At 45.3% G+C, this 18,646-nt stretch overlaps 1 protein-coding gene across 4 annotated transcripts in view; it reads right to left on the bottom strand.

The window, feature by feature from the left end:
- The window catches only part of LOC121021595 (protein DDI1 homolog 2), a 39,911-nt gene extending 27,087 nt beyond the window's left edge, over window positions 1-12,824 (bottom strand). Inside the window, exons 1-3 of one of the 4 annotated variants that reach the window (XM_040462128.1) lie at window positions 12,482-12,824; window positions 4,504-4,633; window positions 1,160-1,396 (exon numbers count right to left, since the gene is read on the bottom strand). In XM_040462128.1, the coding sequence (XP_040318062.1) occupies window positions 1,160-1,396; window positions 4,504-4,633; window positions 12,482-12,619 (505 nt within the window). In that variant the 5' untranslated portion in view covers window positions 12,620-12,824. The remainder of the gene's footprint in view (window positions 1-1,159; window positions 1,397-4,503; window positions 4,634-12,481) is intronic. The other 3 variants (XM_040462138.1, XM_040462078.1, XM_040462088.1) reach the window with 3 other exon arrangements.
- Window positions 12,825-18,646: the final 5,822 nt, after the last annotated feature.

The following is an 18,646-nucleotide window of genomic DNA, read 5'->3' as shown; positions in this document are numbered from 1 at the left end:
GACCTCGTGAGTAACAGGCAGGAAAATGAGCAAAGAGAAAATACTGCTTGCTATAAAATGTATGTCACAAGAACCACCTTAGTCTCGCTGTTTCTTAAATGAGGGTGTATTTAAATGTATCAAGTTCTACGTGCCATCATCACGGTCTTTGGCGATTAGATATATTGCGGAAGAAATTAAAGACACCAAGATAACGGTCATACGAACTATCAATACACACAACATGAAGGAATCTAAACCACATTAAGCTGACAAAAGAAGCCAGACATGAGAGAGGACATACTGTGTGATTCCATTAACCCGGAGACTGAAAACACGATTTTCAGAACGGCAGTAGCCCATAAGGGGCGGAAACTGACCAGCAGAGGACATACTGGAATTCGGGAGCGAGAAAAACATTCTATCATCTTGACTAGGGTGGCGGCTCCAGGACTTTGCCAAAACTCAATGAACTGTATACTTAAAACCTGCGCATTTGTTAGGTAATTATTACCTCAGTTTAAAAAAGGGTCAGCTGAAGAATGAGCTATTGAGCATCTGTTATGCTTTAAGATGTAATCAGCACAGTTGCATAAACCCAGGAGTAAAACTGGAGAAATTTACAGAGAAAAACTTTATTCATCGAGCTGACTAAAAACAAACATTCTGTTTAGCTCAAGAATGGCTCAAACACAGCAACAAGCTATTGGCGACAACCGACTATCGTTAATCTCGGGGTGGGTGAGAGTCAGAGGGCTCCGTTTTGCCGTACGGGCTGATGGCACCGGACAGGTTTTCTGTCCCTAAGAGCATTTCACCCGGCATCAGCTGGCTTACTGGTGCTCTCTTCAACTGAGGCTCCCACCCAACAGGTTAGAATACCAGTCCCTGGGTTATGCGCCGTGAAAATAATTTGGGGGAACAAAAAACCGTCAGTGGAGGAGGCTGGTCAAGCTGGATTTCCGAACTCTGTGCTGTTGCAAAATTGGACCACGACCGCCACTCAACTCCGCCTTTGGCATCAGCATCGCTTTACCTCTCGGAGAGCAACCGGGGTGCTCGAGAGACCACGTGACCTGGCGGGCTGAACACCCCCGTTGCTGGAGTTTCTCCAAATTTGCCGCGACACCACTACTTCCCCTCAGGTCCACTCGCCAGTCTTCCACGTCGATAAGCTTACCAAGGTCTCCACTGAGCAGAGCGTCCGCCAGGGGTGGATTGCGCTCCTTCAGCAAGGACAGCTCATGGGGGTTGGCCAGCAACATGTCTCGGAGCAAGGCTGGATTGTCCAAGCCCTGAGGAGATGAAGCTATGTCTCCGGGAGATGAGTGGGACTGCTGTGCTCCTGGTGGCCGGCGCTGCCGGGAGCCTGACGTGCCAGGCACGGCTATACTACGGAAGTCTATGCGGGGCAAGTCTGTTGGGGAAAATCGGTTCAGAGTTTACTTCCAGTGACACACAAGCATTTGAAGGGCACAGCGGGACATTTGCTGGTGAACGGTACACGGTAAATGGTAATTGCAGACATCTGACCCTTCCTCGGCGCTCTCTCACGCTGACTGAATATAAAGACTGCAGTCTGAGTGAGCCCACAACCAAGAGCAGAAAAGGGGTGCAGTCAATGGTAATGACCTTAGATTTTTGGCTTCTACAATATCCCAGAAGACATAACAAGTTTTTACTTACTTGTATTTTTTTTTAACGTGTATTTATTTTTGAGAGATAGAGACAGAGCGTGAGCGGAGGAGGGGCAGAGAGGGAGACACAGAATCCCAAGCAGGCTCCAGGCTCCGGGCCGTCAGCCGAGCCCAACGCGGGGCTCGAACCCACGAACTGTGAGATCATGACCTGAGCTGAAGTCGAACGCTTAACTGACTTAGCCACCCAGGAGCCCCTACTTACTTGTATTTTTTTTAAATTAAAGCTAGTCTTAATAAACATAACCACATAAATCTGGATGTAATTCTCGAGAAAAACCCTAGTTTGTTTTGACATTTCTCAAAGGGCCCAGACACCTGGGGTAAAGAATACTATACAAACCAAGTGAACTGCATAAATTTTAGAAGTAAAATTCTACAAGTCTCTGCTAAACATACTCGTTCTTGGAACTTACACTTTCATCTGCACACCACGGCTAACGCCTCTCACACCCCCAGGGAGCTAGCAGGTGTAATCGTTTTACAGGAGAGACAAACAGAAGAAAAGGAACTTGCTCAGGTTTTCGGTGCTGAGGTCACCAAAAGATAGAACAGATTTAGAGGCTACAACTCCTGGGTTCTATAATCCAGGCTGAGCTGACCTTATTAAAATGAAAGGAAAATAAAAGGGAGCCTTACACAAAGGACCCACGTGTTATAGGATTCCATTTCTATGAAATGTCCAGAATAGGAAAATACAGACACAGAAAGTAGACTGACGGTTGCCTAGGGCTAGAAGGCTTGGAGGCAGATGGGGAATGACTGCTAATAGGTCCAGTTTCTTTATAAGGTGATAAAAATGTGCTACGATTGATTGTGGTGATGGCTGCACAACTGGGAATAGACTAAAAACGAACTGCACCCCTTACATGAGTGAACTGTATGGTATACGAATGATATCTCAACAAAACGGTTACTTAGAAAAGGAGCTTTACCTTAAAAAAAAAAGGTAGAGCAGAGACAGAATTAGGGGCTAGAACTGAGCGAATGTGTATCTCCTCAATCCCAAAAATGTGCCTGATGGTCACTCCTGTTTCAAGTTGAGGCTATCCTGAAGCTGCTGGGAAATCAACTAGAAGTGAATCCTTTTTTTTTTTTTTTCCTTAATGCTTATTTACTTTTGAGAGAGAGAGAGAGAGAGAGAGAGAGCGTGTGCACAAGCAGGAGAGGGGCGGAGAGAGAGAGGGAGACACAGAATCCGAAGCAGGTGCCAGGCTCTGAGCTGTCAGCACAGAGCCCCACGCGGGGCTCGAACCCATGACCTGTGAGATCATGACCTGAGCTGAAGTCGGTTGCTTAACCGACTGAGCCACCCAGGCGCCCCTAGAAGAAGGGAATCCTTAAACTCAAATATCATCTTCTGCCTCTTTAGCATGGGTTCAACTAGCCACTTCCTTCCAACAGACCTCAGCTGGCAGCTTGTGTGTGTGTGTGTATATACACACATGCGCATGAGGGAGTTAATCCATACCAACCAGCAACACATATATGGGTGGGCCTTCTCTGCAGGGTAAGAAGTTTTTATCTTTAACCATGGTAACACTTATCTTGAGAGTCCATTCGCTTCAGAGTAATTCTGAAAAACTTGTTTACCTGAACGACTAGATCTGCTCCCTTCCCCCACAGACTGGCTCTCTTGTCTACATGCAACAGTACAGGAAAAAAAAAAACAGCAACCAGAAATTCTCCAGAACTAACAATTTCACCAAATTAACCAAAGGAAGATTTGTTTTGGTTTTTTTTTGACTGACATGTTCAAGTCACAACTCTTTCTAAAGTTTAACAGTAGACCCAAGGGACTAATGTAATCCCGATCTGGGAGGAACAGTGCTTGATGGTCTCTTACAGCCCCAGTTTCGGGCTGAATGGATGCACTGTGTTCTAAGCTGGCATGTGTCATCATCACCCAGACACTCATCAGCTGGAACCACAAACTTTAAACCCACTGACCTAGAGACTAAACAGTATTTAACAAATCCACCTGAAGACAGCAGGGAATGGAAAACACTATTACATTTCATTAAAGGGTTCCACATCAGAACCCTGGCCACTTTTTGTAGATCGTGAACCCCTCTGAGTATCCAGAGAAAGCTACTAACCCTCTCCCTATCAAATGCACACATGCTCTCAGCCATGCAACTGTGAGTATTTATTTCAGGGACACAGAAACGTTCTAAATCCCAAAGCACAGATTCCAGACTATAAACCCCTATTCCTGATAGAACACCGAGACAGGTAAGTTTCCTTTCACATGATTAACACGGCTGGTGGGCAAGGAGCAGAATCTGGTGGTCCGGCTGCCTAATGTTCATAAAGCTCAGTACAATGGGAAAAGTACCACGTTTTAGTTCCTATGCCTTCACTTATTAGCTATGTAACACTGAAGACATTACTTAAAACCGGAGCTTTGTCTAATAACGATAACAAATTAGAAAGAGGAATCTCTGCCCCTACAACCGTGATCCTGTGCAATGTGCATGCAAGTGCCTGGCTGACTGTAAAATGTTCCACACAGGCCTGCTAGCTGAGGGCCAGACACGAAGCAGCAAAAGTCAGTCAGGAATCACGGGCATAGATGGCCTCTTAAGTCCTTCCCCAGGATACAGTTCTCATCGATCACAACAGAAGCGAGCATTTATCGAGGGCAGGCTGAAGGCTGCGCTATTCTCACAGCTAAGAAAACGGCCATAGGGCAGTCAACCCAGCCAAGGATACAGAGCGACCAAGGGGCAGACTCTGTACCCCGCAGTCTGAACCCGAAGCTAGTCCACAGCTCTGACCCACTGCATTATGCTGTCTCCTGATGCCTGTGTCAGGGATGTCTTACTTGGGAACTGCACTGGAGGCCGAGGGTCTGCATTCTCCTTCTGTCGTAAAATCACGACATCCCCATCTTTCAAGCCGTAGGAAGCCAGCGATCTGTGGTTGTCTGTGAGGGGTCTTTCAGCATAGACGATCTACAACCAGAAAAGAGTTCACCATATGAAGCACTGAGAAAGAACATGGAACAAAGCAGGAAGACTACGTACAGTGTCCCTTTTCACCAGATGTCAGTCCCAGCCTGCTCAAAACCCTCCAATGGTTTCCCATCACACCTGGAATAAAAGCCTAAATCCTTCCCGTTACCTGCTAGTCCAACAATTTGGTCCCTGGCTCCCCCTCTGACTTCATTTCATACCGTAATTGCTGCTCCCTAAATAATGTGATCAATTTCCCCCTTGGGACGGTTTCGCTTGCTCTTCTCTCTACCTGAAGGATGTTCTTTCCCCAGCTATTTCTTTTTTAAGTAAGCTCTATGCCTGACATGGGGCCTGAACTCAGGATCAAGAATTACATGCTCTACCAACTGAGCCAGCCAGACGCCCTCCCAGCCACTCTTTATTAAGGTCTCTGATCAAATATAACCTTTCCAGAGCCCGACACTAATCACCCTATTTAAAAACCCTCTCATATTAAGTATCTATTTCTTTTTACTGTTTATTTTTGAGAAACAGAGCAAGGGGGGCGGGGAGAGGGAGAAAGAGAGAGACAGAGGGGAAGGGAGGGAGGGAGGGAGGGAGGGAGACAGAGACACAGAATTTGAAGCAGGCTCCAGGCTCTGAGCTGTCAGCACACAGCCCCACACGGGGCTTGAACTCACAAGCCATGAGATCATGACCTGAGCCAAAGTTGGACGCTTAACCAACTGAGCCACCCAGGAGCTCCTTAAATATCTGTTTCTTTATTGTCTTTCTGTTCCACTAAAATGGAAGCTACCTGAGGACAGGAATTTGTTTTGTTTGCGTAGCTCAAATGTCTTTTTTTTTTTTCTTGTGACAAGAACTTTTAGCATTTACTCTCTTAGCAACTTTCCAGTATGGGATACAGTCTTGTCAATTACAGACACCAAGCTATATATGACATCCCAATGTATCCATTTTTAAATGATCTTGCACGCTGGCAAGTCTAAAAGTTTTCCAAATACTGCCTGTTCTGCATTCTTCCTTCTCTTCTACTGGATCAGGGATGTACTACTAATAAAAACATTTTTTGATGTGCAATCAAACACTGAAAAAACCTGAGAGCATAAAAGCAGGTGAAACACTGTGCTGTAGGAAAAAAACGGAGAAAGGGCACACTACAGTTTAACCACAAAGGAACATAAAACCTATCCTGCACCATTACATACTGCAGCGGGGTATTCAGAATAAACTCAGGCTTTGAAAGGTTTTCTTTCAAAAGATTTGCTGTGCACCAGGCCACGTGCAAGCCGAGGAACCTGAGTCCTGTCCTGGCTCTGACAGTGGCCGCATCCCTCCGCTGGTCCTGGCTTCACATTTCCGTTTGTCAAGCAAGCAGTTGGGGTTAGATAATCGCTACAGCTGTCCCTTCCAGGTCGGTCTGCTACACTACCATTTTACAGTGCTTCCTCACATGTCCTCACAGCTCTTGCAGGAAGACTGCCTGACACGCAACCTGAAAAATACAGATTTCTGCTGGGAAAAATGATCTGTCATATCTGCTCTCAGAATCTACACTGACATGAGAAATAGAACCAACAGGAAACCGAATTTCCAAAGCCAAATACTTCTGGGGGTGCACAAAAAAATGGACTCAGAGCTCATAGGGCCGATTACACTTCCTAAGTTCTATACAGCATTAGAAAACGTATCGTTGGTTCTTACCCTCAACCTGCAAAGTTAAAACATGTTCCAGCAGTCCACTGGACTGTCACTGCATCGATCCACTCACACTCTGCTAGTCTCCCTCATGTAACCACATATCGCGTGGCGAAAGTACAACAGAATCAACACAGACTGTTTGCAATACAACCCGCGAGCCGTATGGTAACTTGTGGAATTGTTGGGAAAACTACCATAAATCTGAAGGGACAAGTGTCCCAGCTGAGGTGTGCACCAAGCAAGAGGAGGCATGACAAGAGAAATGCCACGCAGGCGGCTCTCACAAGGTGGCCTCAACACAGCGAAGCCACCTTACAACAAAGGTACTGAGTGGTCCACGGCCCGCTCCTTAATTTTCCAGGTTCAGAAACTCAACGATCAGTACATGCAGAGATACAATCGGTTGACACATTTTAACTGTACTTATAGAAGAACATTTATCTACAACAGGGAATCAAACGCAGAGCATCAAAATGCTCCTATCCGGCAGCAGACTTGTCTTCAAGCTGGCAATGCTACCTGGAGGGCCATATGAAGACACAGCAGACACAACCACGGCTTGCACTTGTATCGGAACGGGTTCCCACAGTCTCCCGCCTCATCCTACGCCCTCTCATTTCTAGGTGGGCACTATTCATCCCATGTTGCGGACAGGGAAACAGTGCGGTGACCTGAGACTACACAGCTATTAAGAAGATAACTAGGGCAGCTTTTTCTGCCCCCAGGTCCTATCCCTGTGCTTTGATAAAACCATCTATTTTGTGCCAAAAAATGAAGAAAGAAAAAAATAAGAAAATAAAAAAAGGAAAAAGAATAGAACTAGGATTGGAACACCTGCCTGACTCCAAGAGCGGGAGATCTTCCCTAAGGACCACATACAACTTTCCCAAACCGAAGTCCAATGCGGCCAGCTCAATTAGCTGGTGACCTGAACAAGAGCTATTAAGCCATCTGTCACCACTGAGGGCCTATGCTCACCAGGGGAACCAAAACCCTGTGCACCGCTCAGCGTATCAATGTGTCCTCAACATGAGGAAGGACCACTGGCGGCTCCTCACTCAGGACTTCCACGTAAAAACTCCACGATGTTCAGTGGACATAGTCTTTCCTCAGCAGACGCTGAAAATGTTTTTTTGTTTTGTTTTGTTTTGTTTTTTTTTAAATAAAGACAGCCTGGGGGCGCCTGAGTGGCTCAGTCAGTTAAGTGTCCAACTTCGGCTCCGGTCATGATCTCAGGGTTGGTAAGTTCGAGCCCCCACGTCAGGCTCTGTGCTGACCGCCCAGACTGGAGCCTGGATTCTGTGTTTCTCTCTCTCTGCCCCTCCTCTGCTCGTGTTCTGTCTCTCTCTCTCTCCCCCCAAAATAAATAAACATTAAAAAAAAAAACTTTTTAAAATAAAGACAGCCTGATCTAACAATAAAAGTTTAAGATCCTGGTAATAACTACCACCAAACACATACATGGCATGTGGAACATTGCTATCTTGCCCCATTTCCTAAAAATACTAGACTGAAGAATGTGGGTGAGGAGCAAAACATTCTTCACTCTGACAAAGCAGCAGGCGTATTCCATTTTAGTCCAAGGACGCAAATGAAATAAACAAAAGCTTAGCTGAAATTATAACTGCCACAAAGAACCGACTTCTTTTTGTTAAAACAGGCTTAAGAGTCTAAGAAAGACAGTTATTGTATAGCTAAAGTCCTATAAGAAATCTGAATGAGTCTCCAGCTCAACAAGAGTGTACCATCAGACCAATGGTTTCACATTTCCACCAGTCAAAACAAAGAGTTTCGGTAAGGCATTGGTGATGCTTTGCACCATAATATCCAACTCAAAGGCCGCAAAGCTAAAAATTCTGGTTTTGCCAGTTATGAGGACACACAACAGGACAATTTACACATCTACAAGTCTCAAGCTGCGAAACTGGCACACTGCTAGTACTTACTCCAGAGGCAGCACCCTAGAGACCAAATTCTAAGCTTAATCAACATTTAACAATAGACTAAAACAACTCCAAGACCAACAACTCCATCATTAAGCATGAGGTCAAATGCCTTCTTGTCTTCAATCAACAGAAATCGTAACAATACATTTCTAGCAGTAAGGACCATCAACTGGCCACAGAATCTTTGGACTCACATCTGAATGACTCCCTAATACTATCTATCATTAATTGAAAACCTACCATATGCCAAGTGATCTACATATACATCTCATGCCACAGCTTGACTTTTCCAACCCTTCTGGAAAACAATATGGCAACAGTTACTAAAAGCCTTTCAAAAGACCTGGCAATTCCATAGCTAAGAATACATCCTGAGAAAACAATCAGAAATGGGGACGAAGCCTTAAATACAGATATCCATGGAAATGTTACTAATAACTGCTTCCGATTCCCCCAATTCAAACGCCCAGCAATAGGCAAATTTTTAAATAAACTGCGGTATGGGGCGCCTGGGTGGCGCAGTCGGTTAAGCGTCCGACTTCAGCCAGGTCACGATCTCGCGGTCCGTGAGTTCGAGCCCCGCGTCAGGCTCTGGGCTGATGGCTCAGAGCCTGGAGCTGTTTCCGATTCTGTGTCTCCCTCTCTCTCTGCCCCTCCCCCGTTCATGCTCTATCTCTCTCTGTCCCCAAAATAAATAAACGTTGAAAAAAAAAATTAAAAAAAAAATAAAAAATAAAATAAATAAATAAACTGCGGTACATCTGTATTACATGCCCATTAAAATTATAAATTTGAAGAACTTGAAATGTCAGGGAAAAATGCTGACAATGTAGCTTTGACTGAGCAAAGAAAGTTGAAACTGTTGGTACAGTTCAGGGCATCATGTTTAAAAGTTACATTGTAACCACAGAAAAGGAAGAAAGCTTAGGGAAAAAGATACACTAAGAAGTAAACTGCAGTTGTTTTGGGGTGATATGGTAATAACTTTTTCTCTCTACCTTTTCCTAGAAGTTACAAATTCTCTAAAACGAATATGCAGTATTTATCAGAAAAAAAATTCACAAAAATTACCTGCAAAAATAAGTATGTCAAAACCAGCTACAATAGAAAATTTCAGTTTCCACTGCTTTAAAATAGTGTTTTACAAGCGACAAATCACGCTGTGTACAGAGCTGCTTTCCCAGGATCATACAGTTACTGCTATTACTTGGCATTTACACACGCCTTTTGAGAGTCCTTACACATTCTGCACACGTTTTTACCACATGCCACCTACAGGGGTAAATTATAATGATGTTTCAAAAATACAAAGACATTAATTTAAAGTGAAGCTAAGTTCTGATAATTCTTTGAAGTCTGCCCAGCCAAGTTCTGCATCAAAGCATCAAACAGAGCCATGACCGGCTTCCAAGCCCACACTTGTATTAAGAGATGGAACATGCCCAGCTTTAATCACATGTACAAGTAGAGATAGTTTCTATTCTAAATTTGTTATCATCACATTATAACTACTATAATCAGACTAGAGCTGTTAAAAAGTAACGTCTTTTCCAAGTGCATACTTATGCACGACTGATGCTGATGTGAAAGTGTGAATTCTAAACCAGTGATCCCCAATGTGGGGCAGGCATGCGAAACAGTTCTTTAAAGATGTGGGAACAGAAAAATATTAGAATTTTCATGTCCATTTATTTTAGTTCATCCTTCCTTAAACGCTATCCTATGGTTGTTTATAATGGACATAAGGTTATTACTTCACTCATTGATGTTTACGGTTATTCTATACATATGTGCGCATATATATAATGCATATAACATTAGTTCATGTTTATAATTTATTATATGTATCGCAAAGATGTATGTTCCAAAACACTGTACGCAAAGGGAAACCTGACTGAAAAAGTTTGGAGATCCGTGGTTTGGACACACCGTGACAGGAAAGAACAGCCAGGAACCTTAAAAAAAAAGAAGGAAGGAAGGAAGGAAGGAAGGAAGGAAGGAAGGAAGGAAGGAAGGAAGGAAGAAAGAAGAAAAGAAAAAGAAGAAACTCCCTTTAGAAATGGAGGTGAAGGAAGAGGACAGAGAAGGTAAACAAGAATGAGGCAGAGCAGGAGGACTAGGAGGGGAAGAGGAGTAACATGGGAGAACCTGGGCGGTGAAGCAGTGGGAGTGGGGGCCTCAAGTAAGTGATGTATTTGTAGGTAAAACTATAATGTTTACCGTTATGATCTGGCGAACGGAAATGACTCAAGTGTGTGTCTAGGGTGGATCCTGTTCCTGCCTCATGGGCAAGGCAAGCAACTGAAAAGACAACCGACCACCAGACATCTTAAAATAGATACTGTGTTAGGTTACAATGGAGCCAACGGAACAAACTTGAAACAGGGGAGCTGTTTACAGCTGGGTAATACAGGCTTCACAGAAGTTGGAGCCCAGGCTTCCATATGCTAATTTGGCTTGGGAGGAAGTAAATGCCCAAATGGTGACCTAATGAATAAGAAAGAATTTGTGGAGTTAGCCTAACTGTTCAATTAGGGAGGTACTCCTAACATCCTGAGCAAACAGAGGACTGTGCCTGCCTGGACCATACAACCAACGGTCTTTTCCATCGGTCTCTTCCTTTAAATTTGTTACAGCCCGTCTCAAAAAGGGCAGGAAGAGAGGCAATGCCACTTTTCATCTTCTCCCAAGCCCAAATAACGATGAGACCAACTCACATTTTCATTTTTTATTCCCCCCGCCAGCTGGTGATTATAACCAGGGTAACAGAACCGGAGGGTAGAGAGCAACTGAAAATGCCACCTTCAAAAATTTCAGAATTGTGTTTACTTCCCTACTTAAACTGTCCTTCCCTAGTTTTTCACGTGAGGGATTCATGGGCAGGAACTGGCTCCTCAGTTTCTAGAAAACATTTGCAAAAATTTCCTTTTACCGATTTCTCTGTAGCTTCTGCAGCTTCAGTCTGCGTATGTGACACTTTGCATCCTGAAACCTATTCTTTCTTGACATTCAGCTTTATGCCAAGGTTCTAAAGTTCACATCGTGTAAAGGAATCATACTCACTTCTGAACAAAATATTGACGCATCTGTTTATCACAATAAAGGGCAGAACACGCTGCAGTTGGGCAATAGTTTTTGGAAGTATTTCATAACTGCAGTAGAAAATCACGATTTACATTCTGGGGCCCTGGAGGACTTCTATAATTTTCTCAACGTTTAGACCATGTCCTCCACGGTCCACTTATCAAGTCGAGATTTAAATGTTTTCCTGTAAAGGCCAGAGTTATCGTCACCGATTCTGTTTGGTGGCAGCTCAGGGCATTCTGAGAATAAATTATGTTGCTCGTTTCAAATAAATGTAAGAGCAGCTGAATTTCCTTCCAGCATGGTAGGGAAATGAAACAAGCAAGCAAATCACACTGAGAAGATACCAGGCCATTTTTACGAAAATATCCTCATAAAGCTCTGAACTTTGAACCCACCCAAACTCTCAATTGTGGCCTGAAATAAAGAAGGATTCTGGCCTACTACCAGCGAAGAAACCAGAGAAACAAACAGCTTGAAATGAACGAATAACTACCTTTTTTTTTTTTTTTTTTTTAGAGAATTTAATCAGAAATGCCATGCGGTAGGGAAGAAGGTACAGGGCACTTCCAAATGCCTCAAAACAAGGTAAGGCAAGTCTCAAACTTTTTCCTTCACTAGGAGTGCAGATCTCTACATTTAAAGGTAAATTACGGCTGCTTAAGCAGGAGCTCTGTCCAGAAAACCAGACGAACACCAACCTACCACAGCGATCCAAACTGGTATTTCTGGTTGGGGAAGTAGAATGTATGAACTCTTGCAGACCTGGAGCTTCTTCTTAGGTCCACAACACCCCAAACTCGGGATTATTAGGGGAGAAGGGGCCAAAGAGCCAGAAGGTGGGGCGGGCCGCCCAACAGTCCACGCGCCCCTCGGGCTGCAGTGGGTGCGTCTGCGGTCAGGTTCTCCGCTCCCTCCCATGGCACCCCACCCCACGCTCGGAGTGTGTGGGGGCAGCTACCGATCCCAGCTCCCTCCCGGACGCGGGGGCGAGCTGGGAGAGGCCATCCTGCTCCCCCACCCCCAATTCCCCACCAGCAGCAAAGGGAGGGCGTGAGACCCCAAGGCAGGAGGGTCAGCCCTGGAGAGAGACCCCGCTCGCTGCCCGGCGTACCTGGCTCTCGGCTGCGGGGATGCCGGACTCGAGCTCGCACAGCGCGCGGAAGTTGTGCAGCTCGAAGTCGGCGTCGACCTGGAGGGAAAAGGTCACCTCGGAGAGGTCCCTCCGCACACAGTACACGGTGAGCAGCATGGCCCGGGCCCGACCCAGCTCGGCTCGGCCCGGCCTCGGCGCTGGGCTGCGGGGCGGCGGCGGGGCCTGGCTGGTGCTGCGGGCGGACGGCGCGGGCTGCTCGCTCGCCCGCTTGCTCCTTCCCTCCCTCACACACGCTCAGTGACTCACTCCCTCCCGCCCTCACTACCAAGCACGGCCGCCGCCACCCGCCTGCGACTCCGTCTGCCTGCCTGCCGGCCTGCCTCCCACCGCTGCCGCCAAGCGCGCCAGCCGCCCGGCGCCCCGCCCCGCCGCAGCGCGGCTGCCGTAAAGCCCGCCTGGCCCTCTCTGCCGTCGCGACGCGGCGAAGGGGCGGGCCGGGAAGAGGGAGGCGGGCAGCTGGGAGAGGATTGGAGGGTCTGGGGAAGAGAGAGGGAGGAGGCAGGGCGAGAAAAGGAGAGAGAAGGAAAGGAGCGAGGAGAATCAAAAATGTACCAACTGAGGGAGTTAATAGCTGAAGTCTGTGGCGGACTCCACAATCTCATTCATCCGGCAGGCATTTATGAAGCGCCCTCCAGGTGGATACAAAAAATGCGTAAAAAGATAGGTCTTTCTTGGCCCTTAAGAACTCTCAGCTTGGTATAGGCGACGGACAACTAGGCAGAGAGTTCTAAAATGTGTTCTACGAAGCAGAAATTGAGGCTCAGAGAGCTTAACCCACTTCTTGTGCTAATGATTGAGGGTTAAAACCAAAATCATAACCCTGCCTAGTCTATAGAACCGGGCTTACTCTGACCCCTGACCCCTGACCCCTTCCTGCGCTCTGCCCTCCCAGCCACGTTGGGATTTTCAGTTCCTCCAAGGCTCCATTCCTCTGCCTTGTAAAGTGTTCCCTCTACTTGGACTGTCTCCTTCCTACACCTGACAATATCGGGCACGGCTTAGACTCCACCCCACGAAGTATTTTCTCCTGTCATGGCCTGTTTCGGGCCACCTAGCTGATGAGTGGATAGAGGCCCAGAACATGAGGCTTCCAGAAAACCAAAACGGGTGCATGAGCGGCACCTCCCTGCTTACCACCCGCTTCTTCCCTATCCACGGAGTAGGGACCCCTCTTCTATTATAACAGGAGGGAAGGAGGAAGCAGGATGGCTGCGGAGGCAGGTAAGTAGGTAGGTTGGCTGGCGAGAAAGTCAATGACCGGCTGGAGACGCTGGAGGAGCAGGGGCTTGAGAAGAGTGGGTGTACGGGCTACACAAAACTTGGCTGTCAGCGACTTAAGCAAAGAAAGGTCTATTTTTCTCCCAGGATAGGAAGCCTGGAGGTAGACAGCCGCATCTGTTCAGTGACTCAGTGATCCCGGGGCCTGTATTTCTGTAAATCTTTTGGCCTTTCCCTGAGAGTCACAACATGGCTGGCTGCCTCCACGCCATGCCTCGTTTTCTTGTTCGAGGCAAGAGCTTGCCCAGAAGTCCTGCTGCGGGTTTCTGATTACATCTCGCTGGCCAGAACTGTGCCACGCAGACGCCCGCAAGGCTAGGAAAGTGAGTGTTTAGCTTTTCTCACCTCTTTAAAGGACATGGGCAGGAGAAAAAGGTTTTGGCAACGGGTGTTGGGTGAAACCTGCATATAGTGCCTGCTACGGCAGGGAAGATTTGAAATAACCGTTGCAAATGGAAGCAAGTTGAACAGAGAAGTCATGCAGAATTGCCACGTGGTGTCGAGGATGCAGCTGAGGTTGGAATCATGAATTGATGAATTTTTCTGTTACGTGATTTTTCTAGTGGTGCTCAGGTGTCCAGGGGTGACAGAGTTTATTTTCCAAAGATGGCCAAGGCAACATCTTATACGTATACACCTTATACGTTCTTCCTACGGTGTGTCCATAACATTCCTTCTACAAGGAGATGGGGTGTATGTCCTTCCATGCATTTTTATGTTATTTTATCTTTTTTAGACAGAGGGCAAGATTTGGGTAGAGAGAGAGGGAGAGAGAGAATCTCAAGCAGGCCTCACACCCAGTGCAGAGCTCAGTGTGGGGTGATATGGGAAACAAAGGCAAGAAGGAAATGGCAGATAAAAATGAAATTTCCCTATAACCTGCAGCCCATTAACAAATACTTGAGCTCCCTACTGTCTTAATGTTAATGCTTTGCTGGAGGGTTAAACAACCTTAGCTTGACAATAACTCGGCCTCCAGTATCCTGTGACTCTTCTTTAGCATATGAAAATCTCTTTGAAAACTTCCCCTTGACTTTACCTCTCCCAACTCCCAAGTATATAACAAGTTTCTCATGGTCCCCGGGGCAGCACTTCCTGCCCATGGGTCCTGTCTCTATGCTTTAAATAAAATCACCTTTTTGCACCAAAGACGTCTTCAAGAATTGTTTCTTGGCCATGGGCTCCAGACCCCCACGAGCCCCCCCATCACCCCAAAACTTCATCACTTCCAATCACTAACCCTGCCCCCCACTGCAAGTGTGACCACTTCCCTGACTTCTAACAGTGCAGACTCATGAGTCTTGTGTCTGCCTTCTTTCACTCAACAGCAAGTGTCTTGTTCATATCACTGCATGTAATTATAGCTTGTATATCCCCATTGCTGTATAATATTTTGTTGTGTGAATATACCACAATTCATCCATTTTGTGGCTGATGGGCATTTGAATAGATACATTTTTTTTTCTTGAACCATTTTGAATTTTGGTGTCCCAAACTTGCAGTCTAAAAAGTCCTAACGTAAGGGGCACCTGGGTGGCTAAGCCAGTTGAGCGTCCAGCTTTGGCTCAGTTCGTGATCTTGCAGTTCGTGAGTTCGAGCCCTACATCGGGCTTGCTGCTGTCAGCCTGTCAGCACAGAGCCTGCTTCGGATCCTCTGTCCCCCCGCCCCTTCCCTACTTGCGCTCTCTCATAAAAAAATAAAAAATAAAAAGTCCTAACGTAAAATAAATAAATAAGTAAATACATAATCCCAATGCAAGCCAACATCTGCAAATCCAGGGTACACACACCACTAAACAGTTCTGAAACTCCCCAACTTGCAGATTCTGCTCATTAATTGTTAGAAGATAGCTTAAGTTACCCATACACTCATTCAACATGTTTTGAGCACCTACTGTGTGCAAAAGTATCATTTAAGACAGAGGGATTCAAAGTCTAACTGGATGGATAAGGTTCCTGCCTCATGGACAGAACATTCTACTGGAGGTGACAGACAATAACACACATGAATAAATCAACATAAAAAGCACAGACTTTATAGAAGAAATAAACAGGGTGATGTCATAGGGAGCAACTTAAGGATGGAAATATGGTGTGAGGGGCGCCTGGGTGGCTCAGTCGGTTAAGCACCCGACTTCGGCTCAGGTCATGATCTCACATTCTATTGAGTTCCAGCCCCGCGTCAGGCTCTGTGCTGACAGCTCAGAGTCTGGAGCCTGCTTTGGACTCTGTGTCTCCCTCTCTCTCTCTGCCCCTCCCCTGCTCACACTCTGTCTTTCTCCCTCTTAAAAAGAAATAAACATAAAAAAATAAATTAAAAAAAAAAAAAAGAGTTCATGCTGTCCAGAAATAAACCCTCACATTTATGGTCAATTAATTTTCAACAAGAGTGCCAAGATAATAGAATGGGAAAAAGAATAGCCTCTTCAACAAATGGGACAACTAGACCTCCACATGTGAAAAAATGAAGGTGGACCCCTACCTCCCACTACATACGAAACTAACTCAAAATGGATCTCAGACGTCCATGAAGGAGCTAAAACTATGAAACTCTTAGAAGAAAGTACAACAGTGAACCTTTGTAACCTTGGATTAGGCAAAGCCTTCTTAGATAGGACACCAAAAGGTGCCAGGAAAGAAAAAACAGATTAATTGGACCTTATCAAAATTAGAAACTTTTCAGAGGACACTACTGAGAAAGTGAAAAGACCATCACAGGAGATAATATTTGCAAATCATATATTTCATAAAGGACTTACATCTAAAATATGTAAAGAACTCTTACAGCTCAGTAATAAAAAGGCAAACAAGTTTTTAAAAAATTTTTTAAATATTTTTTTTGGGGGGGGGGCGCCCGGGGGGCTCAGTTGGTTGAGCATCCAACTTCAGCTCAGGTCATGATCTCGCGGTCTGTGAGTTCGAGCCCCGCGTCGGGCTCTGTGCTGACAGCTCGGAGCCCGAAACTGTTTCGGATTCTGTGTCTCCCTCTCTCTCTGACCCTCCCCTGCTCATGCTCTGTCTCTCTGTCTCAAAAATAAATAAACATTAAAAAAAATGAAGAAAAAAATAAAGGCTTCTTTAAAAAATAAATAAATAAAATATTTTTTGGGGGGGTGAAGGGGCAGAGAGAGAGGGAGACACAGAGTCTAAAACAGTCTCCAGGCTCCAAGCTGTCAGCACAGAGCCTAATGTGGGGCTTGAACTCACGAACTGCAAGATTGTGACTTGAGCCGAAGTCAGACACGCAACCGACTGAGTCACCCAGGTACCCCTAAAACATTTTTTTTAATGTGCAAAGAAAGGATCTGAAAAGACATTTCTCCAAAGAAGATATACAAATAGCCAATATGAAAAGATGCTCAACATCATTAGCTATCAGAAAAATGCAAATCAAAACCATAAGAAGATACCATTTCACATCCACGAGGATGGCTACAATCAACACGACAGATATGACAAGTTGTGATGAGGATGTGGAGAAATTAGAACTCTTAAATTAGAATTGTTAATTGTTAATATTTATTTTTGTTTTTATTTTTTAATTTACATCCAAGTTAGTTAGCATATGGTGCAACAATGAGTTCAGGAGTAGATTCCTTAGTGCCCCTGACCCATTTAGCCCATCCCCCCTCCCACAACCCCTCCAGCAACCCTCTGTTTGTTCTCCACATTTATGAGTCTCTGCTGTTTTGTCCCCCTCCGTTTTTAGATTATTTTTGTTTCCCTTCCCTTATGTTCATCTGTTTTGTCTCTTAAAGTCTTCATATGAGTGAAGTCGTAGGATATTTGTCTTCCTCTGACTAATTTCACTTAGCATAATACCCGCCAGTTCCATCCACGTAGTTGCAAATGGCAAGATTTCATTCTTTTTGACTGCCAAGTAATACTCCATTGTATATATATACCATTTCTTCTTTAACCATTCATCCATCGACGGACATTTAGGCTCCTTCCATACTTTGGCTATTGTTGATAGTGCTGCTATAAACATGGGGGTGCATGTGTCCCTTTGAAACAGCACACCTGTATCCCGTGGATCAATGCCTAGTAGTGCAATTGCTGGGTCGTAGGGCAGTTCTCTTTTTAGTTTTTTGAGGAACCTCCATACTGTTTTCCAGAGTGGCTGCACCAGCTTGCATTCCCATTGTGTTTTTTTATTTTAGCCGTTCTAACAAGTGTGAGGTGATATCTCATTGTAGTTTTGATTTGCATTTCCCCAATAATGAGTGATGTTGAGCATCTTTTCATGTGTCTTGTTGGCCATCTGCATGTTTTCTTTGGAGAAATGTCTGTTCATGTCTTCTGTCCATTTTTTTTTTAAAGTTTTTTTTTTTTAAGTTTACTTATTTATTTAGAGAGAGAGAGAGACAGAGCACACAAGCGAGGAAGGGGCAAAGAGAGAATCCCAAGCAGGCTCCACACTGCCAGCACAGAGTCCAGTGCGGGGCTTGAACCATGAACCGTGAGATCATGACCTGAGCCGAAGTCAAGAGCCAGACGCTTAACCAACTGAGCCACCCAGACGCCCCTCTTCTGTCCATTGTTTTTTTTTTATTTAAAAAAAAAATTTTTTTAATGTTTATTTATTTTTGAGACAGAGAGAGACAGAGCATGAATGGGGGAGGGGCAGAGAGAGAGGGAGACACAGAATCGGAAGCAGGCTCCAGGCTCTGAGCCATCAGCCCAGAGCCAGACGCAGGGCTCGAACTCACGAACCGTGAGATCGTGACATGAGCTGAAGTCGTACGCTCAACCGACTGAGCCACCCAGGCGCCCCCTGTCCATTTTTTAATTGGGTTATTTGTTTTTTGGGTGTTGAGCTGTATCAGTTCCTTATATATTTTG

The sequence above is a fragment of the Herpailurus yagouaroundi genome, unplaced genomic scaffold (assembly GCF_014898765.1).
Source record: "Herpailurus yagouaroundi ecotype Mexico unplaced genomic scaffold, PumYag 77, whole genome shotgun sequence".
Taxonomy (NCBI): Eukaryota; Metazoa; Chordata; class Mammalia; order Carnivora; family Felidae; genus Herpailurus; species Herpailurus yagouaroundi.
This window is presented reverse-complemented; position numbering and strand designations above follow the sequence as displayed.